This window comes from Nelumbo lutea, chromosome 3 (genome assembly GCF_056320005.1).
Source record: "Nelumbo lutea isolate HS-2025 chromosome 3, American lotus-T2T, whole genome shotgun sequence".
In the NCBI taxonomy this organism is placed as follows: Eukaryota; Viridiplantae; Streptophyta; class Magnoliopsida; order Proteales; family Nelumbonaceae; genus Nelumbo; species Nelumbo lutea.
The window spans coordinates 95,318,725-95,336,121 of record NC_142686.1 but is presented as its reverse complement, the minus strand read 5'-3'; the positions used below and the strand labels follow the sequence as shown (position 1 = coordinate 95,336,121).

General features: G+C 40.9%; 1 protein-coding gene across 3 annotated transcripts in view; it reads right to left on the bottom strand.

Annotated features, from left to right (window-relative positions):
* Window positions 1-17,397, bottom strand: part of LOC148866994 (putative LRR receptor-like serine/threonine-protein kinase At1g56140) — a 151,422-nt gene that overhangs the window by 27,285 nt on the left and 106,740 nt on the right. For 2 of the 3 annotated variants that reach the window (XR_016110621.1, XM_088980597.1), the window contains exons 17-19: window positions 4,520-4,962; window positions 1,146-1,341; window positions 863-1,024 (exon numbers count right to left, since the gene is read on the bottom strand). Coding sequence is in view for 2 of the 3 variants with exons in the window: in XM_088980597.1 (XP_088836723.1) it covers window positions 863-1,024; window positions 1,146-1,341; window positions 4,520-4,962 (801 nt within the window). In the remaining variant the exon portion in view is untranslated. The remainder of the gene's footprint in view (window positions 1-862; window positions 1,025-1,145; window positions 1,342-4,519; window positions 4,963-17,397) is intronic. The other variant, XM_088980598.1, reaches the window with a different exon arrangement.

Sequence of the window (17,397 nt, the reverse complement as noted above, 5' to 3'; positions counted from 1 at the left end):
AGCAGAATACAGGTCCATGGCCAACGGAGTGGTTGAAATCCTATGGCTAAGATCTCTACTTGAGGAGTTGGGTGTTGAGTATGAGAAGCCTCTGATGCTGTATTGTGATAATCAAGCAGCCATTAATATAGCACATAATCCGGTGCAGCATGACAGAACCAAACACATTGAAGTTGACCGGCATTTTGTACGAGAGAGGGTGTCATCTCAAGAAGTATGCCTCCCTTACATCACATCCAGTATGCAACTAGCAGATATCCTCACTAAAGCCGTATCAAGAAAGAAGCTAGAAGCGGATCTATCCAAGTTGGGAATGATAAACATTTACTCCCAACTTGAGGGGGAGTGTAGAGAAACTGATGTGGGCCCCACAGCTGTGGGGCCACTCTGTCCGTAGGGTAGAATGTACCTAGTCTATTTGTTATGTTATTCTGTTATTCTAGTTCTGTTATTCTAGTTGTTATTTACTTTTCAGTTTTATATTGTTAAGTGTTATGATGTAAACACCAAGGGCAGATGTGTCCTTTCATGTAACTAGCATAACATATAAATATTAAATTGAAGTGGTGGCGGCAGATTATTCAGAATCTGTCCTTCCTTTCAAACCTGTGTTCTACTGCTCTCTCACTAATCTTTCTCCTCTATCTTCTTCACTTTCTCTTCTGTTCGAACCTGAAATTCCTTAGTGCCCAAGACTGATAGCAGTCTTGATCATCTTCAGACAAAGAGGTCTAGCAAGCCTTTTTTTATTATATCATCCCCATTTTAGTACAAAATGGAGAAAAAATGGATAAATATACTGCACAGGATAGCTGACATAAGATAAAAATAGACGAACCAATTATTAATACTCGTACATTACCTTCATCCTTGTGGATGCCTTTTCTTTTCCTTTGTCTCATGTAGAAGATAGCGAAGACAGATGTTGAGATGACAATTGTAACAACAACTACAATAAAAACAATCAAGCCTGTCCTTTTTGATGAAGGTGATTCTGGATTGCCAGGTACGGTTGGTGTGAAATCTACTCAGGAAATTCATAATCATATTTAATATAATATCAATTGAATGTCTACCACTGTTTTTTGACAAGCCAATATCTGACACATTAGGTATGCGTTTAATCAAATTCTATGTGATATTACCTGGAGTAAACTTGATGGCTGCAATGGATGATCCGTAAGAGCCATCTTCAGGTATTCTTTGAGTACCTTTTCCAGCCCAGAAGAGATGAATTTCAAGATAGTTCTCTGTTACATTAACCTTGAAATCCATTGAAATGCCTTTAAACATTCCATCTGCTTTCTTCGCTATTTCAAAGTCTTTTATTTTCAGATCCCCCTGTAGAATTAAATTTTTACTACGCCACATAAAAGCTTTAAAATTGGAAAAAATATTCAATAAAAATAGGTGGTGAGAAACACCTTTCCACTTTCTGTAGTGAAATTAAATTTACACTAATGCAAATGTGTAGGAGTACAAATCAGGACAGTAATTTTTGGTTCACTTTCACTTGGGGTTTCACTTTACTTTGCCACGGGTTATATTTTACTTCATTTAAGACTGCAGAAAAACATAACAAAGTAAAATTTAAAACAAAATATAAATCAGAATATGTATTCATCTTATTTGCACTCCCTTACTTTTGGACAGGCACAAGTGAAATTGCATTGCAATCAAACTAGGATACTGATCCTAACACCAAGTGGGTTAAGATCAACTTTGTCATCTAGAAATTTTTTCTACATGAAGTGCACTACTTCTAATTATGAAACTAGATGGTAACTTAGCTTAAACTGAGATACTGATTCATAAAACCTTTTTGACAAGAGGTTCTCAGAGGTATCTACATGTTGGAGGGAAGTTTTACATAATTTATATTACAGCCATTATTAAATATATCATAAATTTATGGACAAAAGTTCACTTTTTCTGCTGACATGGATAAGAACATGTTTTAAGTACCAGTATTCATACCTTCAAAGCATGAGCTGTAAATGCTATGATATTATCGGATCAGTAGAAAGAATACTAGGATGAAGTTAATAGGAGATCTGGTGCCTTTATATTGGCAAGATTTACAACCCTGATTGTACAGTGGTCTCATGTTGCATTTAAACCTTCTATATAAGAGATTAAGCTCTTAAGAGAATAAGTTTTAGTTATTCTAGCTTGAATTTATTTTAACTTTGCACATCATTTTATATTTTTCTTTTTTAATAATAAAAGTATGGACCAAGATACAGAACAAAATCCAATAGACAAAATGAACCAATTTTTTAGTTGATACTACTAATGTAATATTAGCATATGTTGTTCAGAAAAAACTCTAATCAGGAACAATGGGCCTTCAGAAACCTGTGAGTGATGCCAGAAAGACGAGTAAGATGGAGAGAGTGGGGGAAGCTAAAGTGAAGAAGGTGATAGTGGACACTAGAAAGATGGGTAAGATGAAGGAGACGATGAAGTCTTACAGGCGAGTCTAGTAGGAAGAGTGGTTGAAAAAGATGTGGAGATGGAGAAGATTGAAACTTCAGTAAAGTTAGAGTGGGGAAGAGTGGTGTTGGGGGTGAGGAAGCTGAATGCGGAACTTCTGCTGTTTATGTTTCACAGCAAGACTGGTGGTTTCCGGTGGCTGGAGAGCTAGTTGCTGGCAGGATGAAGTATGCGATGTGGATTGGAAAAGTTGCAATCCCACTGCATGCTTGGAGCATTCTGACCTTTAAGGAAATTGCTTGTTCCTGCAGCAGATTCCTGAAGTATGATGACAGAAACAGAACCTGGGAGTTGGACATGGCGAGGATCCTAGTAGAGGTCAAGGTCATAGCCAATATTCCAGATAGAATGGTTCTGGAATTTGCAGGAGAACCTTATGAATTGAGAATAATAATTGAGGGGGCTGATGAATCATTTAGGAAGGAGAAGGCGGCTTCAGTAGACAGAAGAATAGATAGAGAAGAAGGGATGAAAGGAGAAGGAGAAGGGGTGGTGGGAGATGGAGGATAGGGAGAGTGAGTACAAGGGAGATCAAGACTTAGGAGAGGGGATAAATAAAGGAGGAATTGGAGAACAGGCGATAACCGATATCGCTAATGCTACACAAAAGAAAGGGGGTGGGGATCAGCAGTTTATGGGATTATTGGTTGATTTCAGAAGAAAGAATTAAGAGTTAAAGGAGTAAGGGGGCGAGGGGAAATTTGGAGAAAAGAGATCCCTTTTCAAAGATGGAGAGGTTTAACTCTCTGAAAGACAGCCAAGAGAGTAAGAGAAGTCTGAAAATGGAAGACAAATGGCTTTGGGTGATAAGTACAAAGGTGTTCCCATCAGATTCATACATACAAGAGAAGGTATTGAACATTGACTCATTGGTGGAAAACAAGGTTATGGCACCGGATCGAATTTGAATCAAAATTTCTAATCATGCGTGGCTTCCATTTTCTCAGAGAGTTCACGAGGTTGTAACTCAACAGATGAACAGTAGTGCAGAGAACAGAAGTCGGGGTTGAAAAGGGGGAAACAGGGGAATAGAGGGAGATTGAGGAAATTACAAGGGAGGGATAAGAGAAGAAAGTGGGGGCTTGAAGCTGAGAACGCTGTTGGGGAAGACAATTCTGAGAAAGGAAGAGTGAGCATTGGTTGGGTGGTGGATAAACAAGTGAAAGTTGGGAAATCACTGGGTTAAGTTTTTCTGGGAGGGGAGTGACTGGTGAGAAAAGCAATTGAACAGTTTAAGAGAAGCAGAAAGGAAGAACAGAATAGAAAAGAAACATACTGGTGAAGGAGGTGAGGTTTGGGAGGAGTGGGAGGAGAAGGAAGAAGGAATTGCTGATGAGGAATAGAGGAAGAGTGAGGTTTGGGGTTTGAACCCAAAGATGAAGGAAGCTGATCTCATGGATTGGAAGGGGCCTGAGAGATGAAAGAAGGAGAAGGGTAGTAAGGAACATTAAGAAAGGATGGTTTGAAGGCGTATACCATCTGCAATTAGCTGGATCATATGAAAGGAGAGAAATAGAAGGATTCTAAAGACAAAGCTTGTAAGCTGGAAAGGTTGGTGAAGGATGCTAGCAAACTTGTTGCAGTCTTGGTCTTTGTATTTCCAGATAAGTTTCTATTGAGGATAGAGGACCTTGGAAAACCTTGGGGAAGTTTTTGGGTTTTCAAGTGGAAATTTGAATAGCTTGTACTGAGCAGTATTTGAAAGGTTCTATTGTATTTCTCACTATGTCGGGTGTTGCCTTATCACCTGATTATGATGTAGTCTTTTTCTTTTCTATTAATGAAAATTTATTTTTATTTTACTACAAAAAAGGAAATTGTTGGAACTGTTTTAAGAACCAGGGATGAGCTCTACTTTATTCAATCTCTTAGCATTTAATGAATCTACTACAGGTAAAATGGCATAGTTTTGTCATTAGAAAATTAAGTTGTTAAAGGCTAGAGAGTGAAGTTTGAAGATAACAGATATGAAAAAAATTCAGATCCTTGGATATTAAAAGATTTATCTCTTAAAGCACAATACCTGAATATAAATATCGAAGATTCGCCTTCCAAAAAGCTTCCAGGATTCAGCCGCCAAATCAATTCGTTTATTTTTGGATACCCAATCAAATCCTTTCCAGTATTCAGCCACCCAATCAAATCCTGTCTCTGCAAAATATAGATTTACTGTATACATTCCATTCTCCATACTTAGGCCGTAGTATCTTAGAGATCCTGGAGATAACCTCACTTGTTGAAATAAGGCTCCTGTTAAAGTATCTCCAACTTGAATTGGACTTGTAGTGCTTTGGATGTAACTGAGATTTGCTTTATCAAAAAATATTCCAGCATTGCTAACTGCCCATTTTCTATTATCTGTTACAAAGTATGATGTTGCACTCATGTTATAATTTTCTTGATCAAATTCGTCTCCATTAGTATCTTTCATTGTTTCACCACCACAATTGATTGCAATTTTGGCATCTGTAAACAAATGAATAGAACAATCCAATGGTTTAGTTTGGTTTCTATTTAATGCACTTAAAATATGAAATGTCTTTTTTATTATTTATCACATTTTACTGAAGAAAATATTTGCCTTAGTATAGTAATCAAAATTTCTAATATAAATTGGTAGCTGATGTATCTTTTTAGTGAACGCTTTCTATCAAATTTAATATACATATGCACAATAGTATGTGATGTCAAGGATCTCTAGTGTAAAGCCTTTCTATTCTGTCATACACATAAAAAAAAACATCCACTTATTGTGTGTATGTGAAACCCTAGCTTGTAGCTGGGGACTTTAATGAAATCTTTGAGCTGGTGTTCCTTGTACCTGGAAGCTTGTGTCTTCAATGAATTTGCTGAAGGCTTTAAGTCAGTATAAATCTGCTGAATTAAAAAATATGAAAGAAAGTAGATTCTTGAAGAGAGAAGGAAGAGAGAAGGAGAAGAAGAGAAGAAGAGAAGTTGAAAGAAAAGAGAGCAATAATCTGGCTGCCCCCTTCACTTATTATTTATACTAAAATAATAGAACAGTACAAAGACAACTATGCCCTTATAGGGCGGCAAAACATAAAACAACATATATAACACTCAAAAAACATAACAAAATTTGGACTCACATAACTACTGTGGTCCCCACATCCTATCTAACGACTAACATAAAACATCTACTCAGAAAAACATCATAAAACTAATTAATCTTCAACACTCCCCCTCAAGTTGGGAGTAAATGTCACACATTCCCAACTTGCGTAGATCATGTTCAAGCTTGTTCCTTGCCACCCCTTTAGTGAGAACATCAGCCAGCTGCAACTCTGAAGAGACATAAGGCAAACAAACTTCTCCGGTTGTTACCCTTTCTCTTATAAAGTGTCTATCAACTTCAATGTGTTTTGTCCTATCATGCTGAATTGGATTGTTGGCAATATTGATTGCAGCCTAATTGGCACAGTATAACATCATAGGTTCCTCTGCTTTCACCCCGATCTCACTCAAAAGAGATCTAACCCAAAGAAATTCTGAGACACCATGAGCCATGGATCTATACTCAGCCTCTGCACTTGACCTTGCCACAACCGCTTGCTTCTTACTCTTCCAGGAGATCAAGTTTTCACCTACAAAGGTACACACTCCTGATGTAGACCTCCTGTCATCTAAGCATCCTGCCCAGTCTGCATCTGTATAGGATTCTAGCTTCAAATTCTCATGATTTGAGAAAAGAATGCCTCTGCTAGGGTGTTTTTACAGATATGCAAGTATTCTCTCAATAGCTTCCCAGTGCTGAACCCGAGGTGCATGCATGTACTAACTCACAACACTGACAGCATAAGAAATATCTCGTCGTGTCATACATAGATACAATAGTCGGCCCACCATTCTTTGATATCTCCCCACATCCTTTACCAATTCACCATCCACACCATTAATTCTGTGATTTGGATCAATAGGAGTGTTTGCTAGTTTGATCCCCAACTTCCCAGTCTCTCGCAGTAGGTCAAGTACATACTTTCTCTGTGAAATAAAGATCCCATGCTTGGATGTTGCAACTTCAATCCCTAAGAAGTATTTGAGGTCACCAAGATCTTTGATTTCAAATTCTTGCTGCAATGATTTTTTGAGATCATCAATCTCCTTCAGATCATTTCCTATCACCACTATATCATCCACATACACAATCAGAATTGACACCAAAACATCTCTCCTCTTCACAAAGAGGGTGTAATCAGACTGTGTCTGTGTGTATCCAAAACGGATGAATGCCCCTTTGAACCTATCAAACCAAGCCCTAGGTGACTGTTTCAGTCCATACAGAGATTTTCTGAGTCTGCACACCTTTTCTTTACCAACATTTTCATAAAAGTCTGCTGGAATGTCCATATATACCTCTTCCTGTAAGTCACCATTGAGGAAAGCATTTTTGACATCAAGCTGGAACAAGGGCCATGAATAGGTGGCTGCTAGAGATAAAAGAATATGAACTGAACTCATCTTAGCTACTGGTGCAAAGGTTTCCAGATAATCAACACCATAGGTCTGAGTATACCCTTTTGCTACCAACCCTGCCTTGTACCTCTCTATCTTGCCATTGGCCTTATACTTCACTGTGAATACCCGTCGACATCCGACTGTCTCCTTGTCTAGGGGGAGATTAACTATTTCCCAAGTTTGGTTTCTGAGCAAAGCATCCATCTCATCTTGCATGGCTGCTTTCCACTCAGGTTTGGAGAGAGTCTCAGTAACATTCCTAGGTATAGACACAGAATCCAGGGAAGAAAGAAGAGCATGGTAGGAGGGTGATAAGGAATTGTAGGAAAGATGGTGTGAAATGCAGTGAGCTGTACACTTTCTCTTCCCCTTGCAAAGTGCAATGGGAAGATCAAGGTTAGTGGGATCAGCTGCAACAATGGTGTTAGGATAGAAACATTATCATCAGAAACATAACAGGCTTAAGAGGAATACTTGGAACTATATCTACCGAATCTGGAGTTTCAGAATGAATGACAGAGAGTGGTGTGGGTCGAGGATGTGTGGATTCAACCATGATCTGCCAGTGCTGATATTGTTGTGAGGCTGCCCGTAGTGGCTCAGGTAGTGAAACTGGAGGTGTAGGTGCTGGCTGAACTGATGGTGCAGGTGGTGGCTGAACTGATGGAGGCACCACAAAAACAGGAAGAGGAACAGATTGTGAGTTTTCCTCTCCAAAACTCTCCCCCTGAGGAGAACCACTCGAGAAGAAGGATGTGGATTCAAAAAAGTTAACATCCATAGTGACAAATCTGCTCCTCGACACTGGGTCATAACAGCAATACCCCTTTTGGTTTTGAGCATACCCAAGAAAAACACATTTCTTGGCCTTAGGATCCAATTTCTTGCGATGAGGGTCAAGAGGTATATGAAATATCTCTCCATCTGGAAAAAGGAGGCTAAATGGCACCTTAAACCCCAAAGTCTGTGAAGGAACACGGTTAATCACATGTACGACTGTAAGAACTGCATCTCCCCAGAACTACACAGGAACTGAAGCACACACCATAAGACTCCTTGCCACCTCCACAATGTGTTTGTTTTTCCTCTCAGCAACTCCATTCTGTTGCGGTGTATATGCACAACTGCTCTAATGAACTATACCATGTTCTAAGAGATACGCGGTTAGGTCCTTCTCAAAGTACTCTCTGGCATTATCTGATCTAAAAACCTTAGTTCTCACTCCAAATTGTGTGAAAACCATCTGGTGGAATTGTCGTACTAAGTTAGGAACCTCATCACGTGATCTCATCAAATATATCCAAGAATATCGTGTATAATCATCCACAAACAAGAGAAAGTAACGGAATCCTCCCATGGAAGGGATTTGATATGGCCCCCATACATCAGTGTGAACAGTATTAAAAGCAGAAGTACTTCTTTTATAACTTGGTTTAAAAGACTGTCTACAATGCTTTCCTAACTGACAACTCTCACACTCCAAAGTAGGTAATTGAACAGACTCAAACAACTTTGGGAAAAGACATTTCAAAGAATTAAAAGAAAGATGTCCCAAGCGATTGTGCCAAAGCATAATCTGGTTTACTGACTCTGACCCACTACTACTGCTGCTACTAACATGATGGCCCTGATGTCTCAGAATCTCATCTAGAAGGTAGACTTCATTCACCTCACGACCACTCCCAATCATTTTCTTTGACTCCAGATCCTGCAAAACAGAATTAGTAGGAAAAAAGGCCATAGAACAATTCAAATTTTTTATCAAAGAACTAACAGACAGTAGGTTGGTATGAAGTCTAGGGACATGTAAAACAGAGGACAGAGTTATATCATTGGTCACTCTAACTGTCCCCTTCCCAGCAATGGGCATATGTAAACCATCTACTGTAGAGACCCTGTCTCCACCAGAGCACAACTAATAGGAGCTGAAAATGGTAGCGGCATTAGTCATATGCTCAGATGCTCCTGAGTCTATAATCCAGGGAGGTCCCTCCCTACCTGAAGTGGATGCAAGATTCGCAGTTGCATATGAACTACCTGTATGTGCAAAGGAAGTGGTGTAGTTTGCTCCTACATTCTGCTGTCCATCTAGAAGGCTAGAGTTTGGTGAATCTTTCTTACTCATAAGCTGTCCAAACCTCTCCAATTCTGTTCTCATTGCTGCTACTGCAATGGATTCCTAATCAGTTTGGGAGAGAGGAGCTGAAGAGTCTCCTGTAATGGCTACATTTGCATTTCCCTTCTTGTTTCTTATCTGAGCAGGCATAAGATTTGGATGAAGCTTCCAACAAGTGTCCCTTGTATGCTTAGGCTTCTTGCAATAATCACACACCAAGTCCTTCTTATCTTCCCTTCTAGTCTCACTACTCCCCCTGTCTCCATTCGGCTTAGGGTTTGTTGTACCAACCATAGCCGACTAGTCAATCCCAAGCTGTCTCAGCATTACATTCCTCCTACTTTCCTCTCTAGAGACAAAAGCATAGGCATGAGAGAGTGTCACACCCTCCCTAGAAAGAATATGCTGCCTAGCAATGTCAAATTCAGAAGACATGTTGTGCTCTTCTCACACTTATCTTTTGCTGAAAATAGCTTGAGAAGAAAAGTGAGAGCACAATGGTAATTCTTGTATATCTTAGAAGAGTATAAATAAAAGAAAGGCTGACTAGAGGGATTTGAATTTTTCTCTCTAGTTCAGCTGTGACCTTTTCTCCTTCTTCTCCTTCTCTTTCTTCTGATCTGAACTTATATGAACATCTAATATGAGTTTTATCATGGTATTAGATCCACGATAATAGTTCAGATCAGTTGTCTCCTTTTCTCTCTGTTTTGCACATTCCTTTCTATGGTTTTGCAGAATTCTCATTGATACCTAGAGAGTTTTCCAGAAAGAAAGAAAAGGACTGGTCGTTTTCTCCTTCTAGGGGTTTCCATGCCTCCAATGAGTGCAGTTGTTGTGGTTTTGTGTGGTTGGTAGAAAACCCTCTACTCGCAATTCGAAGAGGGCTGGTTTTGTGATGTGACGGTGCAGACTTGGTACCCTCTACTTGACAGGTACATGATCTTCGAACTAAGTTGTGGTATGTAGCAAGTCTTTTATATGTTGCAGAACTGGATATCCTATTCGTGAGGTGTGTTGTGAGGGTTTCTAGTGCTGACAGTAGATGGCAACAGTAGTGCTGTTGCTAAAAGCGGTGAACAGTTGTGAATATTGTTGCTGAAACAGTGGTGAATAGTTGTGAGTGCTGTTGCTGAAACCTGGTACTAGGAACCCTAGTGGTGTTCAGTCATTCGTGTGGAGTGTGGTGATTTATAAGGGCAGCAGAGTAACAATTTAGTGGTACAGCTTCCCATTGTTTTCTTGTGCAGTCATGGGAGGCAACAGTGAATACAAATCAAGTGTGATGGTGCCTTCTGATTATCTCAATGTGTAGATGACCTTTATAAAACTGAATGGTGAGAATTATGTCCCTTGGGCTAAGTCTGTTGAAGTTTTTCTGAAAGCCAAAAAGAAAGTGAAACATGTGAGGGAAGATAAACCCCCAATTGATTCTCCGGGATATGATGAATGGGAGCAAGAGGATGCTCAAATTATGACTTGGTTATGAAACAGCATGGAGTCCAAAGTTAGTGTGAACTTCATGTTTTTAGATATAGCCAAGGAAGTCTGGGATCATGCAAGGAAACTATATTCAGGACAAGATAACACTACTAGGGTTCACCAACTGTACCAAGAGTACTTCAATCTACAACAAGGGAATCAGAGTCTTGAGGACTATTATGCCAGTATGAGAAATTTACGAAATGAGTTGAATGTTTATCATCCTCTTACACCTGATGTCAAAATTCAGCAACAACAGAGAGAGCAGCTGGATGTGACCAGATTTTTAGTAGGGCTGAAGTGTTTGCTCGTCTTTGGAGGATTTTAGTTGGACTCGTAGAGGCTTCCACTATGTCAGATAGGTCTGCATTTGCAGTTACGAGAGGGAGAGGTCGTGGTGGTAGAGGAGGTCAGCATGGCCGTGGCAGCGGTGGTGTACCCATGTATGGTCGTGGTGGTGGTGGCATGCATAATCGTGGTCATGGTCGTGTTGGTGGACGAGACTCAGGGGGAGCCCGTGGTAGGGGACTTGGTAATACTCAGAGAAGGTGTACTCATTGTGGTATGGAGGGGCATACTATCAACTTTTGCTATGATCTACAGGGCCCACCTTCAACGTGGGCAAATCATGTAGCTGTAAATGGTGGTAGCTCAAGACAAGAATCTCAAGTTACTGATCAGATCCCCACTACATCTACAGATGCTTCTAGAAAGGAGATGGTGAGTGTTTCATGGGATGAGTATGAGCGGTTCATTCAGGGTACATCTCAACAGAACATGGCTACCCTTGCACACACAGGTACGGCTTGTCTGGCATCCACACCTTTTCATTGGATTATAAATTCTAGAGCTTCCGATCATATGAATGGAACTCCAGGTGTGTTTTCATCCATTTCTCTGTCTTCCACTTCCCAATTTGTTACTCTTGCCAATGGCTCTACATCAGCCATACGTGGTGTTGGTAATGTTGACATAGACTCATTATCCCTCTCCTCAGTTTTATATGTTCCCAAGTTTCCCTTTAACCTGATGTCTACTAGTAAATTGACTAAGCCTCTTAATTGCTCAACAACTTTTTACCCTTCCTCTTGTGTGTTTCAGGATCTCAAGGCGGGGATGAAGATTGGTGGAGGGCATGAAGCTGGTGGACTATATTATCTTGATGGAGGTGGTTTGGCAACAGTTCTTCAATCATCTCTCTCCCCTCATCAGTGGCACTGCAGACTTGGTCATTCGTCTCTTAAAGCTCTTCAATAACTTGTTCCGTCGTTGATTTGTCTTTCTAATTTAAATTGTGAGTCGTGTCAGTTTGGGAAACATCATTGTGTCTCCTTTAGTCCTAGAGTTGATAGTCGTACATCGAGTCCTTTTTCTTTAGTCCATTCAGACATCTGGGGTCCAAACAGAGTAGTGTCTTATAATGGTTACAAGTACTTTGTAATTTTTGTTGATGATTATTCAAGGATGACATGGCTTTACCTTATAAAAGAAAAGAGTGAATTGTTTTCTATCTTCTAGAAATTTTATGCTGAAATTTTCAATCAATTTGGTGTACATATTAAAATTCTTTGTTCTGATAATGGCTGCGAGTATTTTTCCACACCCTTTCAAGAATATTTGGAACAACATGCCATTATCCATCAAACCTCATGTACCTACACCCCTCAACAAAATGGGGTGGCTGGAAGAAAGAACCGTCACTTTTTGGAAACTACTCGGTCCCTCTTACATCAGATGAATGTCTCCAAACCCTTTCTGGAGTGATGTTGTACTTACACCCTGTTTTCTTATTAACTGCATGCCCATGTCTATCCTTGAAGGTCAGTCCCCTTTCTCTGTTCTATTTCCCATGTTATGGATTGTCATGAAGATGGGCCAAATGGCCCATATCCCACAATTATGCTTTAAATTTTTTATGTTTTGTTCTATTAGTTAATGGGCCTTTTACTTATGGGCCTGTTTAGAATTAGCTTTCTTTTGTCATTGATAAAACTCAGATTAGATGTTCGTATAAGTTCAGATCAAAAGAAAGAGGAGGAGAAGAGAGAGAGAGAAGGAGAAGAAGGAGAAAAGGTCACGACCGAACTAGAGAGAAAAATTCAAATCCCTCTAGTCGGCCCTTCTTTTATTTATACTCTTCCAAGATATACAAGAATTACCATTGTGTCCTCACTTAATTGAGAGCCACATCAGCTGAACAATACATATATAACTAAACATAAAAGGACTATACTACACTTGTACAACCGGCTCTAACACTCCCCCTCAAGCTGGTGAGTATATGTCATATAGTCCCAACTTGTTACATATGTAGTCCACTCTTCCCCGATTCAACCCTTTGGTAAACAGATATGCCCATTGATTTCCTGTGTTCACATATGCTGCACTTATCACTCCACTAAGAACCTTCTCACGTACAAAGTGGCAATCCACTTCTATGTGCTTCGTCCTTTCATGAAACACTAGATTAGAGGAGATATGAACTGCAACTTGATTATCACAGTATAGCTTCATAGGAGTGTTAATCGAGTATCCCATCTCCTCTAGTAGATGCTTCAACCACACTAGTTTGCATGTTGTGTGTGCCATAGCCCTATATTCAGCCTCTGCACTGCTTTTTGTTACCACTGTCTACTTCTTACTCTTCCATGTCACTAAGTTCCCACCAAGAAAAGTGCAATACCCTATAGTGGACCTTCTGTCAGATATGGACTCGGCCCACTCAGCATCTGTGTATCCCTCTATCTCAAGACTTCCTCCACTCTTATACAACAAACCATGACCTGGAGCACCCTTCAAATACCTCACAATCCTTAGGACTGCCTCACAGTGTGGGATTTGAGGGTTCTGCATAAACTGACTCGCTACATTGACCGCAAATGAGATATCAGATCAGGTGATGGTTAGGTCATTAAGCTTACCCACCAACCTTCTGTACCTTCCCGGATCCTCAAACTCCTCACCTGTATCACTACCCAATTTAACATTCAGTTCCATAGGAAGTATGTTTCTTCTAGCACCCAACAACACTGTTTCTTCTAGCAGATCAAGAACATATTTCCTCTGGCACAGATTAATACCATTCTTGGACCTTGCAACCTCTATCCCTAGGAAGTATCTTAATTTGCCAAGATCCTTTGTTTGGAAGTGATCATGCAAGTAAGTCTTCAACCTGTCAATTCCCGATCTGTCACTAATTGCGATAACAATGTCATCTACATATACCACCAAGAGAATCTTCACAGCATTTGATTCATAGCTGAATGTTAGCGTAGGGGTATTTCTATCTTTATACCCAGATTAATCTGTAATGTTGTGTTGGAACCAGTGCTCCTAACTTAAATAAGGGCACATATGTCTTTTCAGTTAATTTTAATAATATAAATACTACTGGCCGACTGGGAGATGTTATGTTGAGTCTTCCAGTTCGAACCAGCATTTCTCCCTTCTCTCTTTCTCTCTTTCTTCCACCTTTCTCTTTCTACAAAACTGATCTCAGACAGACAGAACTCTAAGGCAGAACCGAATTATAACATGGTATCAGAGCTACTTGAATCTGCCTAGATTTCTGCTTGCCTAGGTTTCTATTCTCTGCGCACCCTATCTAGGGTTTTTTCCTTTTTTTTCTGCATTCGAATGGAGATAAGGGAAAGGGCTGAAAAGGAGTGATCGCCCTCTTCCCTTGGAGGTTTCTATGCCTCCAGTCAGGTTGTATGTGGTCGGTTGCTGTGGTTTCTGAGATCGCCCTCTCTTAGTAGAGGAAGAATAGAGGGCCGAATTGTGTGTGCAGTGGCTATTGTGTGTGGACTGATTTCCTGCTCGTATGGTTGTTACTTCAGTGATAAGGTAAGAGATCTCAGTTCATGTTATCTGTTATGGATTAAATAGGAAGTGTGTTTCAGACCATATGCTAGGGTTTCGGACAGTAATGTGCTAGGGTTTATGCTGGTTTCTTTGTGCATTTCGAAGGAAGAGATATGATCATATAATGGTGAGATTTCAGGTAGTTGTAGGAGTAGGGTTTGTGGTGTAAAGGGCACACTTTTCAGCAACAATAAGTGCTGAAATCAGTGTGACAGGTGTGATCTAGGGTTTGTGGTGTAAAGAGCACACATTTTAGCAACAACAAGTGCTGCAATCAGTGTGACAGGCGTGACCTAGTGGTGTGCACTGTGCAGATCTCAGTGGTAATATAATTCAGCAAGTGTGCAGAATCGGTGATAACATAATGGGAGATAATAGTGATTATAAACCTAGTGTGATGGTGCCTACAGACTACCTGAATGTTGAGATGACCTCCATTAAACTAAATGGAGAGAATTATGTGCCTTGGGCTAAATCCGTCGAAGTCTTTCTGAAGGCAAAGAAGAAGGTAAAACACATAAGAGAGGAGAAACCCTCCTCTGACTCTCACGAGTATGAAGACTGGGAGCAAGAGGATGCTCAGATCATCACATGGTTGTGGAATAGTATGGAACCCAAGATTAGTGTGAACTTCATGTTTCTTGATACTACCAAAGATGTGTGGGACCATGCGAAGAAATTGTATTTGGGGCAGGACAGTACAACCAGAGTTTATCAGCTGTATCAAGAGTACTTTAACCTGCAACAGGGCAATCAGAGTCTTGAGGAGTACTATGCCAACATGAGAAACATACGTAATGAGTTGAATGTCTATCATCCTCTCACTTCTGATGTCAAGATTCAGCAACAACAGAGAGAGTAGCTTGATGTGACTAGATTTTTGGTGGGACTAAAGTCTGAATATGAACCAGTACGGGCTCAGATATTAGGAGGATCGGCTCTTCCCTCCTTAGAAGAGGTATTTGCTCGACTCCGGAGGATTTCTATCGGATCTACTGAGCACTCTAATATCTTAGATAGATCTGCCTTTGCTGTATCGAGAGGCCATGGTGCTAGAGGTGGAGCTAGGGGAGCTCAGTCTGGCCGTGGTGGTGGTAGTGGTTTTGCATATGGCCGAAGTGGTAATGGTGGGCCTACTCATAATCGTGGTGGTGGTCATATTGGGGGCAGAGATTCAGGGGGAGCCCATGGTAGAGGATGTGGCTCAGGCCCGAGGAAGTGCACTCATTGTGGTATGGATAGACATACCATCAACTATTGTTATGATCTACATGATCCACCCTCAACCTGGGCCAATCATGCCGCGACCGATGACTCAAGTTCCAGCTTTAGACAGGAGAATCACTCTTCTGATCAGATGCCTCCCACATCCACAGATGATCTCGTGAAGGAGATGGTGAGTGTTCCCCGTGATGAATATGAGAGGTTTATCCAATCACAGCAGAACACGGCGACTTTCGCTCACTCAGGTATGGCTTGTCTGGCATCCACACCCAATCCCTGGATCATTGACTCTGGAGCCTCCAATCACATGACTGGAACTCCAGGTGTGTTTTCCTCCTTATCTCATTGCTCAACATCACAATCTGTCACCCTTGCTAATGGTTCCACATCCTCAATTTGTGGTGTTGGTAATGTTGACCTAGATCCTGTATCCCTCTCCTCAGTTTTGTATGTTCCTAACTTGCCTTTTAATCTTATGTCTGTTAGTAAGCTGACCAAATCACTTAACTGCTCCATTACCTTTTATCCTTCTATGTGTGTTTTTCAGGATCTCAAGACGGGGATGAAGATTGGTGGAGGGCATGAAGCAGGTGGATTGTATTATCTTGACGGTGGTGGTGGTAGAACTTCAACAGCTCTCCAGTCATCCCTTTCTCCTCTCCAGTGGCACTGCCGATTTGGTCATCCATCGCTAAAAGTCTTGAAGTCCTTGGTTCCGTCCTTGAGTCAGCTTTCTATTTTGGATTGTGAGTCGTGTCAGTTTGGGAAACACCATCGTGTTCCCTTTAGTTCTAGGGTTGATAACCGTGCGTCGAGTCCTTTTTCTTTAGTTCATTCAGATGTTTGGGGTCCCTATAAAGTGATGTCATATAATGGATACAGATATTTTGTCATTTTTGTGGATGATTTTTCAAGGATGACGTGGCTCTATTTAATGAAAGAAAGAAGTGAATTGTTTACCATTTTTCAGAAATTTTATGCTAACATTCGTAACCAATTTGGTACCCACATCAAAGTTTTCCATTCTGATAATGGCCGCGAATATTTATCCTCATCATTTCAAGAATACCTGGACCAACACGGCATTATACATCAGACCTCGTGTACCTACACCCCACAACAAAACGAGGTGGCTGAGAGAAAGAATCGCCATCTCCTTGAAACAGAAAGATCCCTCATGCATCACATGCATGTTCCCAAACCTTTTTGGAGTGATGCAGTGCTTACCTCTTGCTTTCTGATTAATCGGATGCCCACGTTCATCCTTGATGGTCATTCTCCGTTTCAGGTCTTGTTTCCCACTTTGTCTCCGTTTCCTCTTACGCCGAGAGTTTTTGGGTGTGTCTGCTTTGTCCATAATCTGGGTCCCGGGAATGACAAGTTCGATGCCCGTTCTCTCAAGTGCATCTTCCTTGGCTACTCTCGGACCCAGAAAGGGTATAGGTGTTACCATCCTGGTTCTCGACGGTCCTTTGTGTGTGCTGATGTCACCTTCTTTGAGTCTACTCCGTTCCTTTTGGGCTCCGGTGATTCTTCTTCCTCCTCATCACCTCCTCCTCTTCCACTTCCCGTTGTTGACCTTCCTTCCTTTGTTCCAGCCGTGACCAAACCCTTGCCTCCAGTGCCACCACCTGTTGAACGCCACCTATCCGTCATGTGTATACGCATCGCCCACGCGCACCAGCTACTACTCCTTCGGCTACATCTCGTCGACGGATCCGGCACCAGACCCGCACTCA